Raw genomic sequence first — 27,918 nt, 5'->3', positions numbered from 1 at the left:
GTGGTACTCAACTGGTCGTGGTACAGCAATGTGTACTGGTAACACAGAGCACTCAACAGAACACATCAGTAAATAACTATAGTATACTACAGTAAATAAAGTCATGTGTAATGTGTGTGATGAGTGTACAGGAAAACAGGACAGCAGGGCGATTAATGTGGCAAATGAAACCCCGATTCCCTCTGCTGAGCCGTAATGCTGTATGTGTGTGTGTGTGTGTATGTGCGCGCGCGCGTGTGGGTGTGTGTGTATGTGCCTGCGTGTGGGTGTATGCGTGTGTGGATATGCTTGTTCTGTGTCACATGGCTTTTGCTACTAGCTGCTCTCACACCAACACTCTGAAAGGTTTCAGACTCCAGGTTTCAGAGGCACCAGCGTCGGCCCATTTCTGGCCCCATTGTTGCAGTAGAAGGAAATAGTCGAGTGTGAAGGGCTGCGGTTGGGCTGCAGTCGGGCTGGTTGAACCGTGGTCTGGCTTGTGTGGTCTCTGAGATGTTCAGTGAAGAATTTGCTCAGGGGAAACAACGTGTTGAAATGCTGCTCCGTGCTCCGTGGTTCGCCGTGTCCCTGCAGTCGAGTGCGGCTCCTCGGTGACGGGCGCCCAGGGCCTCCTGCTCTCCCCCAACTACCCCGCCCCCTACAGGAACGAGCACGAGTGCATCTACTCTGTTCGCACACAGTCAGGCAAGGGGCTCCAGCTGAGGGCTCGCGACTTCCTCCTGCAGCAGGGCGATGTGTTGCGGGTGAGTTCATGTGGAACGCTCTAGCAGCATGTCCTTAAAGCACGCGCGCACACACACACACACACACACCTATCTGCTGTGCTGCACATACCTGCTGAAGTGTTCAACAACATGTATGACCACCGCAGCCTGTGTTTCATAATGCACCCTGTGTGCGCGCATGTGTGTATGTGTGTGTGTGTGTGTGTGTGTGTGTGTGTGTGTGTGCGTGCGCGTGTGTGTAGGTGTATGATGGCACCAGTAACCGGGCTCGACTCCTGGGCTCGTTCTCGGGCACCGAGCTCCTGGGGGTCACTCTGAACAGCACGTCCAACTCTCTGTGGTTGGAGTTTATCAGCGACGCAGCCAACACCAGTCGGGGGTTTGAGCTGCACTTCAACAGTGAGTCCATCAACCTGTATTAGAGCACCCTCTGTGTGTGTGTGTGTGTGTGTGTGTGTGTGTGTGTGTGTGTGTGTGTGTGCGTGCGTGTGTGTGTGTCTCTCTGGAGCAGACCCCCGATACGATCTCTTCCTGCCCCCCAGGTGTGGAGCTGGACAAATGTGAGGACCCAGGGACCCCCCCGTTTGGCTACAGGCAGGTGGATGGCGGTCGCTCTGCTGGCAGCTCGCTGCTGTACAGCTGTGATGCGGGATACACACTGAGGGGCAGCGCTGTGCTCACTTGCCTGATGGGGGACAGGAGAGTGTGGAGCAGCCCCCTTCCACAGTGTGTGGGTAAGACACCCCCGGGAGTGATGGGATAGTAGCTCCTTTCAATGCCACTAACAGAGGGAACAGCTGGTGCACATAGAGACAGACACACACACACAACCTCCTCTCTTGTGCCTTCCTGTCTCTGTGGCCCTGAGGAGCAGCTCACCTGTGTGACATGTCCTCCATCAAAAGGTCCAGGCTAGAGATTAAAGTCCCTGAGACTGACAAATGAACCAGGGCTCGGGAGCGAAGTTCTTCTCGCTGTCATTTGTCACGCAGCTCCTTGTGCTCCAGGCACGACGGAGGAAAACAGATCAGTTTCTTTGAGCTTCTCTTTCGCATAAACCTCCGTGATCCATCTGAATGTCGGTTTTTCCAGCAGCCACTGACCTCGTACTCGGGGTGTGCTCTGGTGAAGTGTCCTTAGTGCCATCACTCTCTGAGGACCCTTTGCTAACTCTGTGTGTGTGTGTGTGTGTGTTTGTGCGCTCAGCTGAGTGCGGGGGACACATCAAGGGCGAGGCTACCGGCCGCATCCTGTCTCCAGGTTATCCAGCGCCGTACGACCACAACCTGCATTGTGAGTGGATCATCGAAGCAGAACCTGGAAGCACAATTGGGTCAGTAATCTCCCCCCCGACACACACACATACACACACACACACACACAGTCTGTTCCTCCATGGCCCAGCAGGGTGGTCCACACCGTCTGTCGCTCCCTGTCTCTATGCCCACGTGTCTGTTGACGCCACCAGGCTGCACTTCCTGCTGTTCCACACGGAGGAGGTTCGCGACGTGCTGCGGATCTGGGACGGCCCCCAGGAGGGCGGGACTCTGCTGCAGGAGTTGAGCGGCTCAGTGCTGCCCCCCGACACCCACAGCACCTTCAGCACCGTCAGTTTGCACTTCACCACCGACTTCTTTACCAGCAAGCAGGGCTTTGTTGCACAATTCTCAGGTGTGTGCGCCCATCTGTGTGTGTGTGTGTGTGTGTGTGTGTCTGTTCCCTCTGTTTCCTCTGCATTTCTCAGTATTACCCAGAACGCACTGTGTTCCAGTATCTACCGCCACCTCCTGCAATGACCCAGGCTCACCAGCCAATGGAACGCGCCGTGGGGATGGCGTGGCACCAGGCGACCATGTGCTCTTCCAGTGTGACCCCGGCTATGTCCTGCAGGGCTCCAGCAGGGTTACCTGTGCAGAGGTCAACAGCCGCTTCTTTTGGCAGCCAGATGTTCCTCACTGCGTAGGTGAGAGCCACACACACCTGGAACACCACTGCTTCACCTGTGGGGCCTCACCCGTCACACACTCTTCTGTCTGTGTTCGTATCTCTGCTACATCCCTGCTCGCATGAAGGACCTCGTCTGACTCCCCTCGTTTAACTCTTGCTGGGGGTAATTGAGGCAGGGGAGAGGCACAGGTAGCCACATATTACTCGCTCACGTGCCACCTGGTCCCTCTCTCTGGTTCTTTCCTTGTGCTCCGCCTTGGACGCCCTCCAGTCGGCTCTCCTGTGGAAGCAGAAAGCAATCTGAGAAGGTCGCTGCAGGATCACTCATGTTCCTGCCTGAAGAGTAATTTATGCTGAATATTCCGAGTCTGTGTTCTTTAGCCTGATCTGCATTTCAGACCCACAATATGAGTTGAAAATTAGGAGAAAAGATCACAGAGCTTTTAGTTAGCAGAAACTAAGGACCTAATGTGATGAGCGCTAACTCGGGTGTCCTGGTGTAGTGAGGGCCAGATGTGGATGTCAGATGTTCAACACAGCCTGAGGGTCAAGTGGAGCAGTGTGTTTAATGAGAAGTGTGTGCAAACCAAATCTGGTGTACTAGGTCTCATCTCCATACTGTCCTCAGCACCATGTGGAGGTCACCTGTCAGGCGCAGATGGACTGGTCCTCTCTCCAGAATACCCAGAGCCTTACCCACATGGCCAGGAGTGTGACTGGACCATCACCGTGAAGCCCGACTACATTGTTCTCCTCTTCTTCAAGCAGTAAGAAGAGTTAGAGCTCACAGTTCCATTGCTGACCTGGCCCAGATGTCCTTTGTTGATGGACCTTGTGAGCCCAGGAAGCACAGAAGTGCAGAAGTGCAAGCAGAATACATCAGTAGGGTGGCAGTATAGTATAACCGGAGTAAACCCACAGAGTATGAGGTCATGAATGAGTACAGTGGTAGTACAGTATGAGCAGTGAGCAGGTACTCGGAGAAGGTCACCATAGTGCACAGTTGTCTCTAGTGTGCCTCTCGTCCCTGAACGTTCTTTGTGCTTCCAGGTTCAGCCTGGAGCCCAGCTACGACTTCCTCCACGTCTACGATGGGCCAGACTCCCTTAGTCCGCTTCTGGGAAGCTTTTTTGGGACTGATGTCCCTGAGCACCTTGAGAGCAGCTCCAACACACTCTTCTTGGCTTTTCGCAGTGACGCCTCCCAGAGCAGTAGTGGCTTTGTGCTCCAGTACACTGGTATGCTCCCCTCTCACTTTACTTACCATTACCCAGAGGGTTAGGGTTAGGGTCTAGCAGCTTTCCCACTCCCCCTCACTGAAAGCGAAGAGAATGAAGAAAGTCCATCAGCAGGAAGAAAAACTTTGAGTTAGACCTCTTAGGAAGCCCAGGAAACTGCCCTTTTCTGCTGCACTTTGTACATATCTAAATTGTTCTCTCAGTTCCAGAGCGAATAGAAGAGCAGCTCTAAAACCCCAAGTTCCTCCTTGTGCAAGGACACAGTGGTGCTATGTTAGTCTCCCAAATGTAGAAAGAAGGAACAGAACAGTGGAGCAGTCTAACACTTCTTTGTGGCAGCATTAAAACACATGTGCCATTAAGCATTACACCATTAGACCATTCCTGTAAGACTACAGGTTTAGTTGTGTACTAAATCCAGGACTGGATGAGAGTTTCCAGAGCCACAAGTCAATTTATCAGTTAAAACTTGGAGCCCAGACCTCACCTGTTATTATCAGCCGGGAATGTGCTCCCAGCAGTAAGTAGCTCGCCATCACAGCCAGGGATATCAGGTCAGGATCAGAACTTTGTTTTTCCCTTTTGTCTGTACCACTGGGTGGTTCCTTTATTTAGAGGGTTTTTCACTGTCTTACAGCTCAGTCGCACTGCCTTAATCTCTGTGCAGAGAACCCAAGAGAGTCGTGCTTCCAGCCAGACCCGGTTCAAAACGGAACCCTTATTGGTACCGACTTACGAGTGGGATCCAAAGTCACGTTCAGCTGTGACAGCGGTTACATTATCCAGGGAGACGCCACTCTCACCTGCACCGTGGGGAATGATGGGAGGTTAATCTGGAACAAACCTCGGCCACAGTGCACAGGTGGGCAGTAACCATGCTGGAGATGCCAGATTCCCCCTTGTGTTTCTGCAGGAGCACTGCCTAAGCCATAGGGTATGAAACGAACTGGCAATGACCTTACAATTATATTTATCCATTTAGCAGATGTTTTCCTCCAAAGTGACATACATCTCAGAAAAAAGTATAATGAGTGCGTTTGTGGTAATATCTCTGCCTCCCTCTTGCTTAGCTCCTTGTGGAGGGCAATATTCTGGGATGGAAGGCGCAGTGTTATCCCCAGGTTACCCTGGTAACTACACCAGTAGAGGGAGCTGCCTGTATTTCGTGGTTGTGCCGGAGGACTACGGTGAGGAGGTGGAGCTAATGTCCTACATGCATTGTGGAGAACTTGTGTATTCACACCTAAACCACAGGAGTGGTATTTATCCTGTGTTGCTTCTGTTGCTCCATGTAGCTGAAGACAGTTTAGAGGCATTGAATCCTCACCTGCTTAACAACCCATCATTGTTTTTCTCTTTCTGGTTTGCAGTGGTCTTTGGCCAGTTTCTCTTCTTCCATACGGCCATGAGTGATTTTGTTGAGTTTTATGATGGAGACACGATAAACTCAAGAGTCCTGAGCTCTCTGTCAGGCTTCCAAACAGGTGAGTCTTTCCACAGTTCTGCCCACACGTAGGTGATTGTATGAGCAATCCATGGTCTCATACAGGTGACCCCCCCGGTTTCACCATAGCTACGGTAAGATGGTTGTACCATTACCATAGCCATAACTTTGATGACTTAGCACCTAAATGACTGGCCATCGTACTGTTCTTCCTGGTGACACAACTGAGTCAGGTCACTCAGTGTTTTTCACTCATTCCTGACCTCACTGCCCCTTCCCCTTGCAGGCGAGTCTCTGCCCTTGGCTACCTCCAACCAGGTGCTGGTACGCTTCATCTCCACAGGAGCAGCCACTTCACGGGGATTTCATCTGCATTACCAGGGTCAGTTTGTTTCAACTCTCCTCCCTGGCTCATCGTGTCAGAGCTGCTGCCTTTGTTGGTAAACACGGTGTTAATGAACAGCTTTAATATCTTTTAACATTGTCTTTGATTTAATAAAAGTTGACTAGATAACTCCATAGAGTGAAGTCAAATTGTCATGTTGCTTTTACTAAAATGAAAACTGTTGTGGAGACCAGTGTTTTTAAGGATTTTTTGCACAAAACCTTCTCATCTCAAGCACCCCCCCCGTGCCTCTCTGTAAATTGCTCCTCCTCATCTCTCCTCTCCCCTTTCTCCATGTGTCTCCAGCCGTCCCCAGGACCAGCTCTACCCAGTGCCTTTCGATTTCTGATCCCATGCATGGCAGGCGGATGGGTGACATCTTCTCTGTGGGTGTGGTCATCCGCTTTGAATGCAACCGTGGCTTTGTGCTGGAGGGGGCCACAGCAATTGAGTGTCTCACTATCCCCGGTGCCTTAGCACAGTGGAATGCCAGCACCCCCAGCTGTGTGGGTAGGAAGTGAATATGAGCAATACGAAAGGGAGAAAGGTGAAGTGAGCCTTATTCTGTTTAAATGGGGTTTCCTCTTTGCCCCTCCCGCCCTCCATTCCACCCTCTGCTAGTTCCCTGCGGGGGAAACCTGACCCAGCGAACTGGCATCATTCTGTCCCCCGGCTTTCCAGAGACATACCTGAACAACCTGAGCTGTGTGTGGACTATTGCAGTTCCTCAGGGCTCTGGCATTCAGGTAACTTTCTTGGGTTTGGCAACTCACTCTGCACCTCAAACATACAGTCTGCTCCTCTGGATGTGTTGGATGTTGAGTCACTCAGTGGATCACTGTCAGGAAAAGGACATAAGTTCTCAAGCTGGCCTGTTTTGTCCAGTCCACTCTACTCCTCATATCTGAATTCTGACCCCATCGACCAGATTCAGGTCATGAGCTTTGTGACCGAACTCCCCTGGGACTTCCTGGAGGTGTATGACGGTGGACATGACACAGACATCCTTCTGGGCAAATTCTCAGGTACTAAGGGTGCACTTATTAAAATATCAATTGTCAAATCTGATGTTAGGCTCATGTCTTTTAAGCTGGTACTGTAGTGCTTCGCACTGCTGCCTTTGGACCCAAAGGTCACAGGTTCAATTCCCAGCTGTAGCTGTAGCACCCTTGAGCACAGTACTTACCCTGAATTGTTCCAGTAAAATAATGCAGCTATACACTATATATATATTTACCCACTTGTACAATGTTAAGCTACTTACAATTATGTCGCTTTGGAGATAAGCATCAGCAAAATGAATAAATGTAAATGTCTTGGGCTACTTTCACATTTCTGCTCATTTTCTCGGTGCTGTGGCTCAGGTACGAAAGTCCCGGCTGTTCTGAACAGCACCTCTAACCAGCTCCGCCTGCATTTCTCCTCTGACAGCAGTGCGTCAGCAGCCGGCTTCCATCTGGAGTACAAAAGTAAGAGGGAGGTGATCTGACTTTGGCCCAGTCATTGTGTGTGTTTGTCTGTGTGTGTGTGTGTGTGTGTGTGTGTGTGTGTGTGTGTGTGTGTGTGTGTGTGTGTGTGTGTGTGGAGTGCGAGGGGGTGTGGCCTCTAGTGGTTTAGTTCACTGGCGCTCCCACTTCTTCCTGTCCGCAGCAGTGTCATTAAACAGCTGTCCCAAGCCGCCTGTGCCCATGAACGGAGTGCTGCTGGGAGACAGCTTCCACACAGACAGCGTGGTGTCTTTCCAGTGTGATCCAGGCTATGCCCTGCAGGTGAGGACGTACAGGTCAGAGGTCGCATTATCATAGGAGTGACATCATTTGGTGAGGAATTTGTCGCAGCAGACCAGTGTAAACAACCTCTTGGTGCTCAGCCGTGTCTGTGGTGACTCTGTGCTTCCTGCTATCAGTTGTTCCCTGCGCTGAAGCACAAGGGAGCCGGTCCAGGCCAGTGGCACCCAAATAACCGACAAGCCCGTGTCTGTGGCCTGTGTTTCTTAGGGGCGCTCTCATGTGACCTGCATGCCTGGGACGGTGAGGCGATGGAACTTCCCTCCCCCTCTCTGCATCGGTAAACGGTGTCTGTGTGCAACTTTGCTTGCTGTGGAGATACAGCCCCACATGGGCACCCGCTCATATCCTCCGTTTCTCTCGTTCCCCATTCCAGCGGAGTGTGGAGGGACCCGGGAAGAAATGGTGGGCGTCGTCCTGAGTCCAGGTTTCCCAGGAAACTACCCTAGTAACAGTGACTGCTCCTGGGCGCTCCACCTGCCTGTGGGATACGGTGAGGCCTCTGGCTCTGGGGGTGCCTTCAGACAGCGGTACGGGACACCAACAGGGGAAATTCAGTCCTTCTGCTGTGTCTCCCTGTTTGGCCTGCATGACGCGCTGTGGTTGTGATGTTCCTCTTCTCAATATGGCATTGACCTTGACCATTTACTGCCAAGCAGGTGCCCATATCCAGTTCCTCAACTTCTCCACGGAGGCCAACCATGACTTCCTCGAGATCCGCAATGGCCCCTTTCAAAGCAGCTCTGTGATTGGACGTTTCAGTGGGGACGGCGTCCCACCCACCGTTCTCTCCACCTCCCACGAGACTACGGTTTACTTCCGCAGCGATCACTCCCAGAACAAACAGGGCTTTAGGCTGGAGTACCAAGGTAAGAAAATGGTGCTGAACAGCCCGTGAGTTGTGCCACAACACTCCTGATTCACACCTGACAAACCCCTGAGGATCCTTTAATGGCTCATATTCTATTGCCTTGGTTTCAGTTGATTGGCTCCCAGTGTTTTGATCTCCGTAAGTGACTGGATGATATTTTTCCTGGCTCTGCCCCTCAGCTTATGAACTACACGAGTGTCCTGACCCAGAGCCCTTTGACCATGGCATGGTGATGAGTACTGGCTACATGGCGGGCCAGTCCATCTCCTTCATGTGCCACCCGGGGTACCAGCTGATGGGCAACGCTGTCCTCACATGTGGGCATGGCAGCACTCGAGACTGGGACCACCCCCTGCCCAGGTGTGAAGGTGAGCCATGCCCACCCCCTTAGAAAAGAAGTGGGAGCCATGGTGGAGGTGTTGGCTTTTCTCTGCGGTTCCCCTGTTTGCTTCTATAATCCCTGAGGTCCTCGTCTTCCGTTCCCTCCTGCTCAGACAGCCCCCCCGGATGAAAAGCGCTTTCCTTCTCCGCATACCCATCCATATATCAAAAGGAGTTTCAGTCTCACCTGGAGAGCAGGACTGCTACTCATAATTTGCCTGATTCCTTTATTCTGTACAGGTTTAGGGCAGTGTGGACTTGTTTGTATGTTGACATAAACTGAATCATGACCTAATCCCTTATGCTACTTCTGTATGCTAATTGTGACAATAATACAATATGTGCTGATTCTGTGTGTTGATTCTCTGTGCAAACTCTGCGCTGATTTGCTTCTGTGTTGATTTCGCACCTGTTTTTCCACAGCACCTTGTGGGGGGAACCTCACATCGGAGAATGGGACCATCTTCTCCCCTGGGTATCCAGGAGAGTATCCCAGCTCTGCCTATTGCACTTGGCTGATCACCGTGGCAACAGGCCTGGGGGTGCAGCTCAGCTTTCCCCTCTTGCAGGTCCATGGGCCTCAGGACTTCATCACTGTCTGGTGAGCAGAGTGGTGGAGGCGTGCCAGGGTCAGGGCCATGCCCGGAAGCAGACCTGTCCATGATAATGTTCATGGATGTTCATGGTTGTCAAGTCCACGCATCGTGCTGCTCATGATGTTTGTATCAAGGCAATCCTCAGTACTCGTAGGGATGTCTTCTGCCTGTCCCACAGGGACGGACCTCAGGAGACGTCCCGGAAACTAGGTCTGTTCAGTCAGGGGAAATCAGCTGAGGCCCCCCGCAGTACCTCCAACCAGGTGCTGATCCGTTTCCATAGTGATGCAGAGAAGGGTGGACTGTTCAGAATCACCTACGAAGGTGAGCTGGCAGTATGTCTCCAGTCACCCAAGGTTTTGGGTGGGACTTGTCGTGTGTGTCGTCCATCTCATTTGACTTTATGAGTTGCAGGCAAGGGGTGGGATTTGCCTCTATGACACAATACAAAGGGTTCAACTCTCACTCTCACTCTTCCACTTTGCCCATGGCTCTACTTGTAGCCTACAGGTTAGAGTTCTGCCCACAGCCGCCGCCGGTACCCAATGCAGAGGTGCTGATGGTCAGCGGGGAGTTCAGGATGGGTGAGTAGAGATTTGGTGAGTCTAGCATCCTGTGTGGTTCCACGCCGGCTCCTCCGCGCAGTGAAGCCTCGACTGTACACGTGCTTACAGTGCTGGTAATGGTTCAGATGCAGACTCACCGAGCGCTGACACTGCACTTGAACCGCCAGCTCGGTCACTGGCCAGGAGCTTTTTTGTCTCTTCATCAGTCCAAAGCACTGCTGATGACTCCGTAAATACCAGGAGAGGCTGAGCAAACACTCTGTGAGGCCACTGTAGGCATTTCCTGTGTTGGGTGGGGCTTCTCACATGGCTTCCAGTGCTTCTCTGCTCCCTGATCTCCCTTTGCAGGGGACGTTGTTCGCTACAAGTGTATGCCAGGCTACCGGCTAAGCGGGAGCGACATCCTGACGTGTCGACTGGGGACACACCTGGAGTTTGAGGGGCCGCCACCCTCCTGTGAAGGTACATTTGGTTGCTGCTTGTTCTTCTCCTGGTTCCTCTTTCGAGTGCGGTGTCATTTTCCATATTTTGTTCTCGGACAGCCTTGGCTAGTGGTGTTTGACTGGCAGGGTCGTATCGGATACCTGCTCGAGTGTCCATTGGTGGGGTGAACTGCATTTTCTGCTGTATGTTTGGTTTGTATCTGGATTTTCTGGTGCCTGGAGAGAATACTTTGTGCATTAGAAGAACAAAGGAAGCACGCAGACACATAGAAAAACAAATGCTGGTAACCAGAGTGATGGGTTCGAGTGGAGAGGGATTGACTGTCATCACTTCAAATGCAACACCATTGCTCACATGAATCTCAGGTGTGTTTATGACACTTAAGAAGACTACACAGAAGTGGGTTCGAACCTGGTTTGCTCCCACTCTCCAAAGACGTGTTTCAGATGCTAACACACTGCCGCTTGTCCCAAGTGGGGCGCGGTGCACCAGAGCCTAACCCAGCAACACAGGGTGCAAGGCTGGAGGGGGAGGGGGACACACCCAGGATGGGACGCCAGTCCATCGCAAGGCACCCCAAGCAGGATTTGAACCCCAGTCCCACCGGAGAGCAGGACCTGGTCCAACCCACTGCGCCACCGCACCTCCCCCACTTAAATTCAGTTCAATTCAATTTATTTTTTATAGAGCGCTATTCTCACACAGTGACACAGAATGCTGTACAAAAGACATAAGACAAGTACGCAGTTGCAGTAAGAAAGAAACACATAAGACAGATGACTGTAAACTAGAGTAATACATTATCCATGCAGTTATTAAAGCTATAATAATGCACCTGGCCACAGAGGAAAGGAACAAAAACTCCCAACTGAAAGTCAAGGGAGAAAAAAGCTCTGGGAGGCCAAGTGACAGTGGCTGACTGCATTCTAGATTAAACAAGACTTCCAAGACAATTTATAATTAATAATAACATTGCAGATGACTGTTAATTTGACGTCCCAGTTCACAAAGGTACATCTCATCCATCATGGCAGGTGGTCTTCAGCTTCAGTCAGCATGGGGTACTGCTATGATGGCCAGCCAGCCTCCCCAGGTCTTACCATAGGGAACAACGAGGTGTCCGGTTGTTCGCCGAGCTTGGCATTTAGGTTGCAGACTTTTCATCACCAGTCAAGGTGACAAAATCAGTGCACAAGTTGTGACTGATAATGTCACCTTGACTGGTGATGAAACATTTGCAACCTAAATGCCAAGCTTGGTGAACAACTGAACACCTCAACCATCAATCCAAGCTACGAGGACCACCAATATCTCTAGATTTTTCAGTAGGGAGCAATGCTCAACAAGGAAGAAATTGTTAGTAAATGATGACTTGATTAGACAGGTTAATACAGAGGGGAAAAAGAAAAAAAACGCATCCAACTGGAAATGCACTGCTTAATGATATGTCCGAATGAACATGTAAGTCTTAAGCCTGGATTTAAAGGCTGAGACAGACAGGGCATTTCTGACAGTAACTGGTAGACTGTTCCACAGTTTAGCTGCTTTATAGCTAAAGGAGCAACCTCCTGCTGAGGTCTTATTGATCACAGGTACTTTAAGGTAACCTGCATCTAATGAACAAAGATATTGTCCTGGGATATACAAATCAATAATCTCACAAAGGTAAAACGGAGCAATTCCATGTACTGCCTTATAGGTCAAAAGTAGGATTTTATAATCAACTTTAAATGCGACCGGAAGCCAATGTAACGATTTAGGTACCGGTGTTATATGGTCAAACTTCCTAGTTCTAGTAACAATTCTTGCAGCAGCATTTTGTACCAACTGTAGCCTGGATACAGTCTGGTATGGACAACCCGACAATAAAGCATTACAGTAGTCCAGCCTGCTTGAAACAGAAGCAAGAACCAGTTTCTCAGAATCCTGTCTACAAAGGATTCATTGTAATTTAGCTATGTTTCTTAACTGAAGGAAGCACGACTTAGTCAAAGCATTTACATGAAATACAAATGACAGCTTCCCATCCAACAGGACACCCAAATCCTTGACACAATCTGTACGCTTGAAGCTAATACCGTTTGTTGTAAAGATTGGTGGGATTATGTTGAGAGTTTTGCCACCCACCACAAGTACCTCTGTTTTACTGGCATTTAGAGATTTTTAGAAATTTAGAAATTTTTACTCATCCATAATTTTATACTGGTAAAAAAATTAGCAAAAGACACCACATGTGATGGATCATCAGGTTTAAACAATACATATAGCTGTGTGTCATCAGCATACGAGTAGAAATTCACACTGCGTTTGCGAATAATGTCACCCAGTGGTAACATATAGAGTGAGAACAGTAACGGACCCAACACAGAGTCCTGAGGCACACCGTACTGAACCGTAGTTGAGATGGAGGGGGTGCAGTCATCAGATTTCAATACAAATTGTTCACTGTTAGCGAAATACGATTCAAACCACTTGAGAACGGTAACTTTTAGTCCAACCAGGTTTCCAAGTCTAATCAGTAGGATATTATGGTTTACAGTATCAGATGTAGCACTCAAGTCCAGTAACATAAGAATAGAAATCTGAGCAGCACCAGAAGAGATGAGAACATCATTAACAACACATGTGAGTGCCGTTGCAGTGCTGTGACCATTGCGAAAACCAGACTGAAATATATTTTCAAATATATTATGATGATTAAGATATTTTGCAATTTGGGAAGTTACGATCTTTTCTAGAATTTTGCATAAAAACGATAGATTAGGGAGAGGTCTATAACAACTTTGGTTATTTCGTGCCTTGCTAACACCACCTGCTCACACACTGCTGCTAACACTGTCCCACTGATACCACCTGCTAACAGAGTAAAGCTCCAGAAACCTGGGTGGCCCGTTTCTTAGACACCTGTTTCCTCCCTTTGTTCCAGCAACTTGTCCCACAGATGAGGTTCTGACAGACTCCACAGGGGTCATTCTGAGTCAGTCTACAGCTGGGGGCTCCCTGCCCTTTCAGACCTGCTCCTGGAGGGTCCAGCTGCAACCTGGCTACACCATTTACATCACGGTGGAGCACTTCACTACGAGTTCACTTCTTGACCGCATGGAGATCTTTGACGGTGAGTTGGCTGTGCACTAGTCCCCAGCAAAAGCTCCTGTTCTCCTCCCTCTAGTCTGTGGTCTAACGTGATCGGATCCGGGACCTGTCCCTCACAGGTCCATCCAGTCAGAGCCCTCTCCTCATCAGCCTGAATGGCAACTACTCGTCCCCACTGAGCATCACCAGTTCTTCGAATAACATCTACTTCTTATGGTCCTCTGACCAGGAGTTTGTTCCCAAGGACTTCCTGATTTGGTACTACGGTAAGCGTCTTCTCAGTAACTACATATTTAACTTTCTATTTGTTCTTGATCAATGGTGTTCTTGTCAAAACACAAGATCAGTCAAAGGTCTGACCTCAGGCTCATTCTGGTGTAGCTTCCTACTGCAGTGTTCCCCTGGCCCCAGCGAATGGCTCAGTCCACAGCCTGACCGGCTCCAGTTTGGGCAGTACCGTGGGCTTCCGCTGTCACCGTGGTTTTCGCCTCGTCGGCCAAAGCAGCGCCACCTGCACCCGGGACTCCCAGGGCCTGTACCGGTGGAACGTGTCTGTACCCCTCTGCCAAGGTCACACACTGTCCCTACTTCCTGCGGTTATCTCTATATACCCTGTGGTACCCTAGCTATGCTCCTTACAGTTATTTGTACATCCTACAGTCATCTCCATATACCATGCAGTTATCCGTGGTCGCTGCGGTTGTCCATGTCCCGTAGGGCAGTACCCTGTATGCTGTACCCTGTGTGCCCTCAGTGATGTCCTGTGGTGTGCCACCGGCCCCAGAAAATGGCACAGTAATCGGCCGTGATTTCAGCCTGGGATCTCGAGTATCCTACCAGTGCAAGCTGGGCTTCAGACTGGAAAGCCCTCAGGTGGCTCCTCTCGTATGCCTGGAGGATGGGACCTGGGGTCCTGACGCGATGCCACCCCGCTGCATTGGTGAGGGTTCACAGAGTGTGGCTCAGTGCTGCAGCTCCACTGATGCAAACGCTGGTCTGGCCTGGAGGTCAAGGCTCATCGCCGTGACTTCAGACTTGGTGTCTTACAGCGGTGACCTGCCCAGATACCAGGCACTTTGCAGTGCATCATGGGAGATGGCGGCTTCTCTCCGGTATCCACCATCAGTATGGTGCCACAATGCTGCTCACCTGTGATCCTGGCTATCACTGCAGGGGACAGCGGGTCATTCGCTGCCAAGGTGACGGCACCTGGGACATCCCCGAGCCCCTGCCAACCTGTGAGAGTGAGTGCTGCTGTTTAGCTCATCGGCAGGATGTGAACAGGGTGACCGGAGGCAGCTGCACTATGACCACAACCTTGGCTTGTAGTGACCTTGCTCTGCTTGGTCTGTTCCTAGCAGGACTTGTCCATTTGAGTTCCTGCCGAAGACCAGGTGTCTTCACTACTTTATACAGAATCACTGGTCAAAGTGTCACTTTGTTGCGAAACATGTTCGATCCTCACCGGTGTCCCATCTCTGTCAGGAGTCTCGTGTGGGGATCTGGCCTCCCCGTCCAATGGGGAGAAGCTGGGGACACTAAGTGGTTATGGAGCTACTGCCATCTTCTCCTGCAACACAGGCTACACCCTCATGGGCTCGCAGGTGCGGGAGTGCCTGGCCAGTGGCTTGTGGAGCGGAACCGAGGCCCACTGTATAGGTATGGCTCCCCCCAGCACTACTTACCCCAACCCACCTACCCAGCTACCACCGAGTTCGTGTGACTTTCATCTTTTTACATCGGACATGTCCTCCACTCCTCCTTTCGTCAGGTGTTAGGCCTTTCCTCATACTTGTCAAGCTCAACTATCTTTCTTAATTTAACTCTATTTTGTGTGTGTCTGTGTGTGTGCCAGCTGGCCACTGTGGTCCTCCAGATCCTGTAGTAAATGGCCAGATGCTGGAGAAGAACTACAGCTACCAAGACAGCGTGGTATATCAGTGTAACCAGGGCTTCCGAATCATTGGCCAGTCTGTGCTCACCTGTGAGCAGAACCACACCTGGTCTGGAAGAGCTCCCACATGTGTGCGTGAGTATGTGCTCCGTGCGTGCGTGCGTGCGTGCGTGCATGTGTGTGTGTGTGAGACATCCCCAGATGGACACGTGCGCTCTGCACCACTGTGAGGCGCTCTCTTTTTGTGGGTCCTGCAGCTGTCTCCTGTGGCCACCCTGGAAACCCCACACATGGCCTCACACAGGGTTCGCACTTTGATCTCAACGACATCGTGCGCTTTGTCTGCAATATCGGTTACGCTCTCGAGGGGGCGCTCCAAGCCCAGTGCCAGCCCAGCGGACAGTGGAGCAGCACCCTGCCGACATGTAGCAGTAAGTGTGTCTTTCTGTTTGTGAGGGGTGTGTCTAAGGAGGCTGTAAGGTACAGTGTGTGTGTGTGTGTGTGTGTGTGTGTGTGTGTGTGAGCGAGCATTCAGGGAACGAGAGGACACTTGGCCTGGTGACTAACGCATGAGCAATAACATTTGATCTCACATCCTGTGTCTTGTGCCAGAAGACTGATCCCTGTTTGTGTCCTGAGCCTCATTTGAGCTTGAGGGACGTGTGTCAAATGGACATTTATATTTACATTTATTCACATCGACTCTTCTTTCCAAAGCAATTTACATCTCCGAGAACAATACAGCGGTGCTTTACATCAACGGAGGGAGAGAATTCTGGTGCAGACTGTGATTCTTAAGTACAAACAAATTCATATACCATGGTACAAACCAGCGTACATTACACAAATAGCTGTATATTGTGGCGCGCAGCTCCGTGGGTTTGGACGGGGCGAAGAATCACGCAGAGGCAGGGTTCATTTCGAAGGATTTATTTGAACACCAGCACCAGGGAAATAGTGCTCTCGGTCCAAGGACCCCGTTTCCTCCAGGACCTGCGCCTACAGCCAGCCTTCCCAGCCTGCTTAGCGCCCCCAGACTCTCTCCTCCTTCTCTCACTTGACAGACGCAACCACCCCCTTATATTCCCTGTACGTCACCAAACGCCAACCAATTACATTAAACAGCAATGCGGGTCGTTACAATATTTTAAATTTGTTTTTTACATTCACTCAGCTGGGGCTTTTCTCTAAAGTGACTTACAATATTAAACTAATTACTGTTATTTACCGGTTTATACAGATGGGTAATTTTTCTAGAGTAATTTAGAGTAAGTGCCTTGCTCAAGGATATTGCAGCTGCATGTGGGATTTGAACCTGCAACCATTGGGTCTAAAGGCAGCGGCCCTTACCGCTCTGCTGCCAGCTGTCCAAATAATTTAAACATTATTAAACACAAAACATGGTACATGTTTGTGGAGCACATAGGAGTTCAAGCGAGAAATGAGTCTGAAAGAAGTGAGTTTTGAGACCCCTCTTAAATATAGAGAGATTCAGCAGTTCTGAGTGAGGTCATTCCACCTTTGTGCTTTTGATTTTGGTCCTCTTGTGTGTAGGAACACCAAGCGGTCAGAGCTGGAGGAGCGTAGCAGTCTGGTTGGGGTCTAGTGAACGATCAGGTCTGAGCAGAACAGATCTGCTGATGGTTTTCACGGTCCTTGTCCTTTCGCCCACACGAGGGTTCTGCCAGCTGTCGTATTTTTGGTTGAATAAATAATGACAGTTAAACCTCTGTTTTATTTGACTCAAGGGTAGATCTGTCTACTGTCAGGACCAGGTGAGGACCAGATGAGGGTAGAACTGCAGAACTGTGTGTAAATTGTGGGGATGTCCCCCGAAACAACATTGTTCTTCATGTGATTGTCAGATGTCTTTGTGAGTGATTGAAGTAGTGATGGACAGGCTCTTCCCCCAGTGACGTCCTGCTCGGACCCTGGTCATGTGGAGCATGGCACCCGTCAGGTTCTATCCAGTGGATCCCTCACCTTTGGCTTCCAGAGCAGCGTGTCCTACAGCTGTGACCCTGGGTACGAGCTGTTGGGCCTCAGCATGCTCACCTGTCAGGGGGACGGCAGCTGGGATCAAGTTTTGCCAACGTGCCTCCGTGAGTCTCTGGCCCTCCATTTTCCCTCTGCCATGGGCTTTACCCCTTGGTAGTGTCCTGTCTCTGCTCCTTGGTACTGTCCCGTCTCCGCCCCTTGGTAGTGTCCTGTCTCCGCCCCTTGATACTGTCTTGTCTCCGCCCCTTGGTAGTGTCCTATCTCCGCCCCTCGGTAGTGTCCTGTCTCCACCCCTCGGTAGTGTCTCGTCTCCGCCCCTTGGTACTGTCTCGTCTCCACCCCTTGGTAGTGTCCTGTCTCTGCCCCTTGGTAGTGTCCTGTCTCCGCCCCTCTGTAGTGTCTCATCTTCCCCCCTTGGCACTGTCCTGTCTTCCCCCCTTGGCACTGTCCTGTCTCCACCTCCTGGTACCGTCCTGTCTCCGCCCCTTGGTACTGTCTCGTCTCCACCCCTTGGTAGTGTCCTGTCTCCGCCCCTCTGTAGTGTCTCATCTTCCCCCCTTGGCACTGTCCTGTCTCCACCTCCTGGTACCGTCCTGTCTCCACCCCTTGGTAACATCTCCGCCCTCTTGCTACTCTCCCAGCTTCTCCTTTGTTTTCCAGCACCTCATTCTCTGTGATGTTGTTCACACTTTGATGTCATCAGTGTGTCTGTCTCTTTGATCCAGCAGAGGTGCAGTGTGTCCTCCCCAGACTGCCCCCGTACATCCAGGTTTCAGGAGAGCGCCGCTCTCTGGGGGCTGTCATCCGGTTCAGCTGCTTGGGGCTGCGATCCCTCGTGGGGAACTCGACCCAGATGTGCCAGTTGGATGGTACCTGGAGCGGGTCTGTTCCACACTGTTCAGGTATCGTGTCGTTCGCTTCATTTTGGGTAGGTGTCTAGAGCCCTTAGTCTCCTCTGTGCCGGAGTGAGCTCACCTGTGTGTGTGTGTGTGTGTGTGTGTGTGTGTGTGTGTGTGTGTGCTGACTCTCTCTCCACCTCCAGGCGGGACACAGGGAGTGTGTGGTGATCCAGGGGTGCCGCTCCACGGGCTCCGTGTGGGGGCGGGGCTGGCGATAGGCTCTACGCTACGTTTCAGCTGTGAACCGGGCCACATCCTGGAGGGCTCTGCCCTGCGCCGCTGCCAGGCTGATGGCACCTGGACCGGCACTCAGCCGCACTGCCGCGGTACGAGTGGAGTCACAGTGAGGAACTTTACCCGCATTTTTAAAATCTGTTTCTCGTATTTAATTCTGCCATCGACACCCTCCCTCTCCCTCTCTCTCTCTCTTGCTCCCTTCCCCGTTCTCTCTCCCTCGAACCCTAACCCACCTGCTCTCTAACCCAAACCCCGCCCACTCTCCCTGTGGCCCTCTCAGCGGTGTCCTGTGGCAATCCGGGAACTCCTCGCAATGGCCGGGTGCTCTTTCACGATGGACTCGCCTTCTCTCACTCCGTCTCCTACTCTTGCCGCGAAGGTTACTACTCTGCTGGACCGCTGACCCGCCATTGCGCAGCCAGTGGGACCTGGACCGGAAGCATTCCGCTCTGCAGTGGTACCAGTACCATCCCTCCTCAGTGAACATACACAGAAATGCAGAGAAGTTGTGTTGGAGAAGGACAAGAGTCCATCGCTGTGTCCACCGAATGTGCAGTAATCTCATTGGCCGAGGCTCACAGACCCCGCCCACTGCCGAATGTCCACGGGAATATGGCATGGGAAGTGATTGTCTGTCTCTGATCCTCTCCAACACACAGTGATCAGCTGCGGTGACCCGGGTGTGCCGGCCAATGGCGTTAGGCTTGGCGATGACTTCACCTATAACCGCAGCGTGACCTTCGGTTGCTCCCCGGGCTACGCCTTGGACAATGACCGTGCTGCCAGCCTCACCTGCACCGAGGACCGCACCTGGAACGGGAGCAGGCCTGTCTGTAGAGGTAGCATCTGCAAATGTAGCTGTGACACACTGCCACTACCTGGTCACGTTACGGTTAGTGTCTCGTGAGGACTGGGCTTGGCAGGACGCCACGCTGGAATAGAGCACATCTTTTGTTTTCCTTTACTGGATTTAATCCAATTACAAAACACTTAGAAATTATGTCTCCACCTGACTCAATAAAATCATCACAATAGCAACACATAACTCAATGTCCTCAGATGACACTAAAAACATGAGACGCCACAAAGACAAACTTAAAATGAATGAATAATCAGAAACAACCTTTCTTGCGCTCTTGCTGAAAGGACACATAACAAGTATAACTGTTTGGTTACAAAAACTCATGTTCAAATTAACAGCGATAATCACCGTCTGACATACAACATGGTGAAACACGCTGTGAGCCACATAATCAATTAATATCGCTGTCTGTGTGAGACTCCCAAACGTATTCGTAACTTTATGCATCTGCCCACAGCATGTATGAAAATCACAGCAACATTCAAACTGTATTAACTAACGACAAGAACAATATCTGACAGCGAACAACTCTCTAAACAGGGTTCAATATCAGCAAATGTTAAAATTGCAGTGACATCGCATTAAAATGAAGAGATTAAGCAATTTTCTCAAACGGGACCCTCCCCCCCCATCTCCCCTCACCAGACCCTGAAAAACTGAACCTAGGAGGGACAAACCATTGATCGACATACCTGAACGATCAGGTCCGACTGGACGGGGGGGCGGGGTTTTCTTGGCCGTTCTAGGGGTGCCCATCAAAACAGGCACCCCCAGCGTAGTACCGATGACTGGCCCCACGCCCCTCCTGTGTCTCTTCTTGCTCCCGGTCACCCTTGAAAAGTCCAAGTTTGTGTCCTCAGGACCAGGACAGCGACAATCCTCTTGGGCCTCTTGGGCATCGCAGTGGCGCCGGCCGAGTGGGACCCGCTAACGCCGGACGCTGCAAACCCGTCCTTTACCTCATCGAACCCCCAGCGCCCTTTAATAATGGTACTGTCCACTACCCGGTATCTGGCCGGTGCGGAGCGGCCTGCGTTGGGGAGGGACAGTTCCAGAGGAGTGGACCGTCTACTCCGCACGGCCACAGCGGCGAGGAGCTATGCTGTCCCTCAACACAGTTGGCAGGAGGGAGACTCACCCTCATAGAACAGGTAGCCTGTGCTGCCGCAAATGCTGGGATATGTAGACGGGTGGCAAAAATCCTCAATCCCTGCAGGGTCAGGGTGGAGACGTAGCTAGAATGGTCTCCGTTCGTTCCAGAAGTCCAACCCATCCTGCTGTAGAGCCTTTATAGAACCGAAAACGCTGTGCTGTACAAAGCTGTGATGAAGAAGTCAAACCTTCCAGACCCACTTGGTCTATGTCCTCGTCATGGTCACGAGCTCCTGAAGAACAAGATCGCAGGAACGAGCAGCACACGTTAACTTCCCGTGAAGGCTGGTGGGCCACGCACTCCGTGACAGGCTGAGGAGCTCAGAGATCAGGAGGCCCTCGGAGTCGAAGTGCACGGGAATGGGAACGTACGGTCCGTCGGTCCGTCAGTCTGTCAGTCCGTCCTCAGAACAAGGGTCTCTAGGGGGGGTTTCACTGCACCGAAAATCCGTTCCCAGTATTTCGTGTTCTTGTGTACTGTACACGTGTGTGTGTTTGTGTGTATACACACATTTAATATGCATGCCAATATGATCTCAGTGTTTTATTATATTCCATTTACATGTATATTGTATTGATTTATGAGACGCTTTAGTCGAAAGCGACGAACATCTTATAGAAAATACAAAGTGTTCATTAGAGCAGCAGGAAGAGACACTTGGATACAGACGTGTGATTCTACACTACAGTTACTGTCTTTCACCGTATGAATCATGTTCATCGCACGAGGAGCTGCATAAAACTTTATCTGAATCGCAATGATTTCTGATCACCTTACTAATAATTTATTTTTAAAAAATATATATAGAAACATTTACAAATATATGAAAATACAAGCATGTGCATTAATTTATACTTTCCTGTAAAATAATGCAAGTCAAATTAAGTCTTAAGTTAAAATGAAAAAAAAAAAACGCTTGCTGCGACCCCTCTCAGGACAAGTGGTTGTTGACGATGGATGGATGGACGGATGGATGGTAACAAGTGCTGTGAAACATGCAATCAAGAGCCTGCTTTGCAAACCTTGAGAGGGAGACACAAGGCTTTCTCTGATTGGCTGATGTAACATGAGCTGTGATTGGTCTACACTCACAGTCTATGTACATCTCTACGTGTACATTTTTTTTTATTGGTTTCAATGCCTGTTTTTGCAATTTATTTTGAAAAAGTACATTTTACATTTATTCACTTAGCAGACACTTTTGTCCAAAGCAACTTACAACAGATTCTATGTAGTGTTACTATCAGCCCACACATCTTATTCACCACAGTGACTACACTGCTAGATATACTACTTACAAGGGGTTACTCATTCATGCATTGGTGAAACACACTCACACACTATGGGGGACCTGAACAGCATGTCTTTGGACTGTGGGAAGAAACCCACACAGACACGGGGAGAACATGCAAACTTCCCACAGACTGAGGGGGGATCGAACCCACGTTCTCTCGCACCACGCTGGCTCTGTGAGACAGCAGCGCTCTCGCTGTGCCACCGTAGCACCCGCACATTCCTTTATTTTGAATTCTTTATCCAAAACATAAAAAAATTTTTTTCAGCCGTTATCTGTTGTTCCCAAAATTTGTCGTTCCATCGATTGTCTGACGACCCTGGGGCTTCCTGCAGTTTCAGAATGAATGGATGAGGACCTCCCTGTGGAAATGACTCTGGTTTCATGGATTCTGGTGGTTCCTCTGTCTCCTGTAGCCATCGTGTGCCGAGCACCTCCCAGCATCCCTAATGGCCATGTGTTGGGCACCGACTTCCGCTGGGGCTCGACCGTGAGCTACTCTTGCAGCGAAGGCCACCGGCTCTCCTGGCCTGCTGTGCTTACCTGCCAGGGTACTGGAGAGTGGAGTGGACAGACACCTCACTGCCTCCGTGAGTTATGCTGGACTTGGGGTCTGTACATCGACGTCTGTACCTCGTCATCTAGACCACACTGTGTCTACCTCGTCATTGTACACCTGACCATCAGTCCCACCCTTCCAGCAGTGGTTCCTCTTTCACGTGTATAAATCCGGGTGTTTGTCCGCTCTCTGACACGTCTCACTGATTCGATGAGTCAAATGCAAAACCTACCGAATCCTTGCTGCCTCCCGTTGTTCTTGCTCTCTGTGCACAGCCATGTCCTGCGGTGACCCCGGGGTTCCGGCTCAGGGAAGAAGGGAGGAGCGCGGCTTCACCTACCTCTCCTCTGTGACCTTCTCGTGTCCCGTCCCGCTCGTCTTGGTGGGGGCGCCCCGGCGCTACTGCCAGGCAGACGGCACATGGAGTGGAGACCAGCCTTCCTGCATCAGTGAGAAAGGGGGAGGGGGATGGGGGAGGGGCGGGGCAATGGGGGGGCTCCTCACTGTCAGTCACAACCTGTGATCATGGGAGACCCGAGATGAACTAGATTGTTTCTGTTGAAGATCCCAGGCAGACCAGCTGTGTGGACCCAGGTGTCCCTTTGTTTGGACATCAGAACAATTCCCAAGGGTTTGAGGTGAGGACTGCCCTGTGTATGTTTGTATGTATGTGTGTGTGTGTGTGTGTGTGTGTGTGTGTGTGTGTGTGTGTGTTTGTGCTCCTGCAAACTGAGCTACAGACCCCCCATCCCCCTTCTGCCCCCCAGATCGGCCGGTCGCTCTTCTTCAGCTGTAGGAAAGGATTCCTGCTTCAAGGCTCCACGTCTCGCACCTGTCAGGCGAACCTCACCTGGAGCGGCACTCAGCCCTGGTGTACAGGTGTGCTCTGCGTCCACGGCCACTCTTACCTGTTGTTAATGTGTGTGATTCCATCGGTGGCCCCCAACCCCCCCATTTCCCCCGACACAGCGCACCGCTGCCACCAACCGGAGCTGCCCCCCCATGCCAACGTGCGTGCCCTGGAGATACCCGCGCTGGGCTACACCCTGCTGTACACCTGTCAGCCCGGCTTTCTTCTGGCCGGCGGCTCGGAGCTCCGCACGTGTCGCTCGGACGGCAGCTGGACGGGCAAACGGCCGACGTGCACACGTGAGCTTTTTGTGTTTGTGGTGCGCAAGGCGTGTTCTTCTGCTTCCGTCTGCGTGTCACAGGTCACGGGTTCACCGCTCTCTCCTGTCTGTGGTTTTCCAGCAAATAACAGACCGAGTGACAAAAACCATGAGCTGATGGAGGAGGAGCTGCCCAGTTTCACACTGCCAGGTAGGAGGGTCAGTGCTGGTCTCTCTGCGTCTCTCTCACTGTGTCTCTTTGTGTCTTTCTCACTGTGTCTTGGTGCTGGTCTCTCTCACCATGTTCCAGGGCCTGACGTCCTGTTCACCTCGAGCTCTCAGTGGAAGGGCTCCTATGAATACCTGGGGAAGAAGCATCCAGCCATGCTGGTGATCACAGCCTTTCAGTCGCCCAGCAGCAGCATCAGGGCGACTCTCACCGACCGCAGTGGGGTGGAGATAATAGTAGCAGGTACTCTAACTCCACCCACAGTGCCTGACCCCACCCATTCTGTATATTGACTCCACCCACAGAACCTCCTGCTTCCTCAAGTTCAACTCACTGTCTTCTGCAGGGAGCTACAGGCCGGAGGACTCACACCTCCTACTTGAGATGCTGCACATCCAGGGACCAGTGGAGATGTTCCTCAGCAAGTTCAAGAGGGATGGCTGGGCACTGGATGGGCATGTCAGTGTGTGTGTATGTGTGTGTGTGTGTGTGTGTGTGTGTGTGTGAGAGAGAGAGAGAAAGGAGGAATCAGCCCCAGTGGTCACCATGCAGCGTACGAGGCAAATGACCTCTGACCTCTTGCTCCAGCGTCTCTCAGACAGTGCCTTGCTCTTCCAGGTGTCCTACATCACATCCAGCCAGGCGTTCATCTATCAGGGCTTCGTCCGGGCTAAAGGTTTCGGCCGGTTTGGCCTGCAGAGGATAGGTGAGGAAGCCGTTGCTATGGAGACGGATGGTGAACATCTGATGAACCGCTGTAGATGAACCTCTTTATTGAACCTGTCGTAGTTTTTCTGGCGTCTTTGGTCTGGAAAAGAAAAATAGAACTTTATTGATGTGTGACCCTGATGCAGCGAATTGTCAATAATCATGTACGTACAGCTTTTATTGGATATACTGGGAGGAAGCACAAGGTCCTCACTTAAAAGTGGAACCCCCACCCCGCGCTGATCACACAGAACGAGTGAGACGTCCTCCATTAGCTGTGGCTCTGTGACTTATTCCTGTTCCCACGTGACGACTGAAGTAGGGCTCCTGTTTCCTTTCGTCCTGCAGACGCGGTGAGTCAGAGGAAGGAAGGAAACTCCTCACCCCACAACTTCTCCCACAGCAGCTCCATCGTAGCAGCTGTCCTGCTGCCCGTCATGGCGCTGAGCATCGCTGGGGTTGCGCTCTACCTGTACAAACACAGGTACTGTGGCCATGCCCTCTACATGTACAGACACAGGTGCTGTAGCCACACCCCCTCCCTGTACAAACACAGGTACCATAGCCACGCTCTCTATCTGTACAAACACATGTACTGTAGCCCCCCCGCTGACCCAGACCCTGAACCCTGTCCTTTTGGCCCCTACAGGAAAAGGCCCAGGGCTCCGTACCCAGGATGCACGACCCACGAGAACAGCAACAGCAGGACCACCTTTGAGAACCCCGTGTACGACCAGCCCAGGCAGAGGCCTGCAGAGCCCCAGGTCGCCATCAGCACGGTGTGCACCACGGTATAACTCCTCAGGTGGGTCTTCAGGAGAACTGTTGCAGCTGTGCTTCCAGAAGGCTTTGGGGAGACCCCTTTCCCAGCAGAAGTAAGAGCAGCCCGTGCTCATAGACCACTGTGGGCGGAGTCCTGCAGTGCGTTGTGTCCCATCCAGGGTGTACCCTCATGATCCCTCCATCCTAGGCTTCCGGAATGGACTCTGGACCCCTGAGACCTAGCCCAGGGCACCTGGCTGTCAACAGCGAACAGACGGTGTCTTCATCTGGGTCCCAGTTTAAAACATCTCACTCCTTTCCAGCCCGCCTGATGTTCTCCTTGTCCCTCCTCTTCCTGTCCTGCCCCCAGGATCCCAGTGACTGGCTACCGAGTCTGCGGAAGATGGCCGTCATACCACATATCTTCACCCAGAGCCCATCCACCGCCGTGGTGTGTCCAGGTATGGAGGAGTCGGTTGCCAGCTGGAGGATGTGCTGCTGTCCGTATATCTCCGACTGTCAGCAGACACCTCATGAGGAGCCGTGAGAAAGAGCACTCCCTGCTGGAGGGAGGTCCTCAGTACCTCACAGCAGAAAACGTGAGCAGGGTGGTCCTCGAGGGTCCTGGTCCCGTGGCATTGTCTGAAGTGAGGGAAAGGCTGGCGTCCATGAGTTCACTTGTCTTCTTCCGTCTTCTCACTGCCCCGCTGTCGGTGCAGTGGATATCAGTGTGACTGTGCAGAAGTCCTGACTGACACCTTCTAATGCCCCCATTTCAGCTGAACCGCCCATGTAGCCCTGTTGTGACCTCTCTGCACACACAGCCTGTAGGTCTTCCACGACACACTTTTCCACCGTAGTCGTCCCCTGAGGGGTCGAACCCGTTTCTCCAACGCTCGGACGAGTTTCTTGGAGCCTGGAGTCCTGCTTGAGGTGTTGATGTTTTTCGTGGCCCAGTGGAACCATCCTTGTTCACACAAAGCATTGTGGGATTCCACCATGTGAGGTGGGACCATCAGGTTACATGGGATGAGGATGAGTCCAGCATGTGCAAAGATGTACTGTGGGTGGACACTTCCTGTGTGGAGGGGCCTGGCTCGTGTCTCTGAGGATCCACGGTCCACCTATACTGGACTGTACTGTACTGCAGTGTACTGTACTGGACTGGAGTATCCTATACTGTACTGGAGTGAGTGTACTGTACTGGACCGGACTGCATGCAGTAAATTGAAAAGGTGTTTCTGGGACATGCACAATCTTTATGTTTACCATATTTACCATGTCTGATCATGTGCCCTGGATTGTTTTGTATTTATATTTTGAAATTGTTCGCGCGGAACGTGTGCCGTGTCAGAGGTGGACCGAGGGCGACTGAGACGGGATCTTGGCCATCGTCTCCGTGCTGTGCTGTTTGCCGTCGACCAGATGCGACTTATGAGGAATATTTGTGAATGTGACCTTCGGGCCAGAAATGTGGGAATGAGAAAAGATTTTTTGTACGGAGATATATTTTTATGGGAATAAAATTTGTAGCATATATAAATATAAAAAGCCCAGAGGTAATTTATGCTGAGACGAGGCAGTGGTGGAGTTCAATGTGTGATGTGAGCGTGTGTTCGCAGCCCGTCGTGTGTCTCGAACCCCAGTGCTTCTCTCCTCTGCTCTTTTTGTTTTTTTTTCCTTGCGTTGCATCGTTCCCACGTGGTAAAGAGCAGAGTATTTACAGGAGCTTGTAGGCCACTGGATCGGAGAACCTCCCGACAGCCGTAGCTCTGCCCACAACATGCTCTCTTCGCATCGCTGCTGCCGACTCCTCGCTCAGCTCCCCGCACCGCTGTGATGCACCGTGTTTTACACCGTGTGACACAGAGCCCACTGTAGATCCGCTGCGCTGCCGTGCCTCTGAAATAGATGGATGATTTTGGAAACGCAGTGCGAACGTCTCAGACTTTCAAAACTGCGGTGCTGCAGGTGGTGCAATAACAGAACCCGAGTGCAGCTCTCAGAGGAACCAGTTGACAATGAAACCCCAGACTACATTTATGACATTTATTACACGTAATCATTTATCAGACACTTTGGAGAAAAGGGACGAACATCTCATCGAAAATACAATGTGTTCATTACATTAGAAAGAGACACTTAGATACAGACGTGATTCTAAAGTAGGTTCTTTCCACCATATGAACCAGTCTTCATCACATGAGTATCTGCATAAAAGTTTTTTAATATATACATATATATTAACCTTTATGTTACATCACAAGAGGAGCTGTGTGAAAGTTTATCTGGGAATGATCATAAAGTTATGGTGCATGAACATCTACACCTTAGATAAACTTAAGAGATGATGGGCAAAGTGAGTCCGAAAAAGATGTTTTCAGACCCTTCTTGAATGTAGACAGTTTCAGCAGTTCTGAGTGAGAGGGGGAGGTTGTTCCACCACAACGGAGCCAGAACCGAGATCCTCTGCTTTACCTTTCATGTGCGGGACCACCAAGCAAACAGAAGTAGACAAGCGAAGGGGTCTGGCTGGGGTGTAGCTTTTGATCAAGACCGGTAAATAGCTGGGAGCAGTTCTATTGATGCATTTGTAGACAATAACCAGGGTCTTGAATGTGATCTGGGCAGCTATAGGAAGCCAGTGCAGAGAAATGAGAAGAGGAGATACATGGGAACACTTCAACAAGTCAAACACAACTTGTACCACGGTATTCTGTATCAGCTGTACAGATTT

At 51.1% G+C, this 27,918-nt stretch overlaps 1 protein-coding gene across 3 annotated transcripts in view; it reads left to right on the top strand.

The window, feature by feature from the left end:
* Positions 1-26,679, top strand: part of LOC108931311 (CUB and sushi domain-containing protein 1-like) — a 32,382-nt gene extending 5,703 nt beyond the window's left edge. For 2 of the 3 annotated variants that reach the window (XM_029258425.1, XM_029258424.1), the window contains exons 13-62: positions 574-743; positions 968-1,124; positions 1,268-1,459; positions 1,932-2,058; positions 2,194-2,396; positions 2,497-2,688; positions 3,301-3,439; positions 3,723-3,910; positions 4,548-4,772; positions 4,981-5,097; positions 5,281-5,394; positions 5,641-5,736; positions 6,046-6,249; positions 6,361-6,485; positions 6,668-6,764; positions 7,104-7,208; positions 7,390-7,508; positions 7,737-7,806; positions 7,903-8,019; positions 8,186-8,395; positions 8,577-8,765; positions 9,202-9,379; positions 9,529-9,698; positions 9,878-9,958; positions 10,289-10,402; positions 13,311-13,499; positions 13,597-13,743; positions 13,859-14,047; positions 14,232-14,417; positions 14,527-14,721; positions 14,963-15,136; positions 15,333-15,506; positions 15,629-15,802; positions 17,285-17,473; positions 18,095-18,271; positions 18,412-18,594; positions 18,786-18,962; positions 19,165-19,344; positions 22,231-22,404; positions 22,649-22,822; positions 22,938-23,011; positions 23,141-23,252; positions 23,343-23,522; positions 23,625-23,693; positions 23,793-23,954; positions 24,058-24,170; positions 24,330-24,417; positions 24,768-24,903; positions 25,069-25,224; positions 25,552-26,679. In XM_029258425.1, the coding sequence (XP_029114258.1) occupies positions 574-743; positions 968-1,124; positions 1,268-1,459; positions 1,932-2,058; positions 2,194-2,396; positions 2,497-2,688; positions 3,301-3,439; positions 3,723-3,910; positions 4,548-4,772; positions 4,981-5,097; positions 5,281-5,394; positions 5,641-5,736; positions 6,046-6,249; positions 6,361-6,485; positions 6,668-6,764; positions 7,104-7,208; positions 7,390-7,508; positions 7,737-7,806; positions 7,903-8,019; positions 8,186-8,395; positions 8,577-8,765; positions 9,202-9,379; positions 9,529-9,698; positions 9,878-9,958; positions 10,289-10,402; positions 13,311-13,499; positions 13,597-13,743; positions 13,859-14,047; positions 14,232-14,417; positions 14,527-14,721; positions 14,963-15,136; positions 15,333-15,506; positions 15,629-15,802; positions 17,285-17,473; positions 18,095-18,271; positions 18,412-18,594; positions 18,786-18,962; positions 19,165-19,344; positions 22,231-22,404; positions 22,649-22,822; positions 22,938-23,011; positions 23,141-23,252; positions 23,343-23,522; positions 23,625-23,693; positions 23,793-23,954; positions 24,058-24,170; positions 24,330-24,417; positions 24,768-24,903; positions 25,069-25,216 (7,463 nt within the window). In that variant the 3' untranslated portion in view covers positions 25,217-25,224; positions 25,552-26,679. The remainder of the gene's footprint in view (positions 1-573; positions 744-967; positions 1,125-1,267; positions 1,460-1,931; positions 2,059-2,193; positions 2,397-2,496; positions 2,689-3,300; positions 3,440-3,722; positions 3,911-4,547; positions 4,773-4,980; positions 5,098-5,280; positions 5,395-5,640; positions 5,737-6,045; positions 6,250-6,360; positions 6,486-6,667; positions 6,765-7,103; positions 7,209-7,389; positions 7,509-7,736; positions 7,807-7,902; positions 8,020-8,185; positions 8,396-8,576; positions 8,766-9,201; positions 9,380-9,528; positions 9,699-9,877; positions 9,959-10,288; positions 10,403-13,310; positions 13,500-13,596; positions 13,744-13,858; positions 14,048-14,231; positions 14,418-14,526; positions 14,722-14,962; positions 15,137-15,332; positions 15,507-15,628; positions 15,803-17,284; positions 17,474-18,094; positions 18,272-18,411; positions 18,595-18,785; positions 18,963-19,164; positions 19,345-22,230; positions 22,405-22,648; positions 22,823-22,937; positions 23,012-23,140; positions 23,253-23,342; positions 23,523-23,624; positions 23,694-23,792; positions 23,955-24,057; positions 24,171-24,329; positions 24,418-24,767; positions 24,904-25,068; positions 25,225-25,551) is intronic. The other variant, XM_029258426.1, reaches the window with a different exon arrangement.
* The last annotated feature ends 1,239 nt before the right edge of the window (positions 26,680-27,918 follow it).

Source organism: Scleropages formosus, chromosome 15, assembly GCF_900964775.1.
Source record: "Scleropages formosus chromosome 15, fSclFor1.1, whole genome shotgun sequence".
In the NCBI taxonomy this organism is placed as follows: domain Eukaryota; kingdom Metazoa; phylum Chordata; class Actinopteri; order Osteoglossiformes; family Osteoglossidae; genus Scleropages; species Scleropages formosus.
This window is presented reverse-complemented; position numbering and strand designations above follow the sequence as displayed.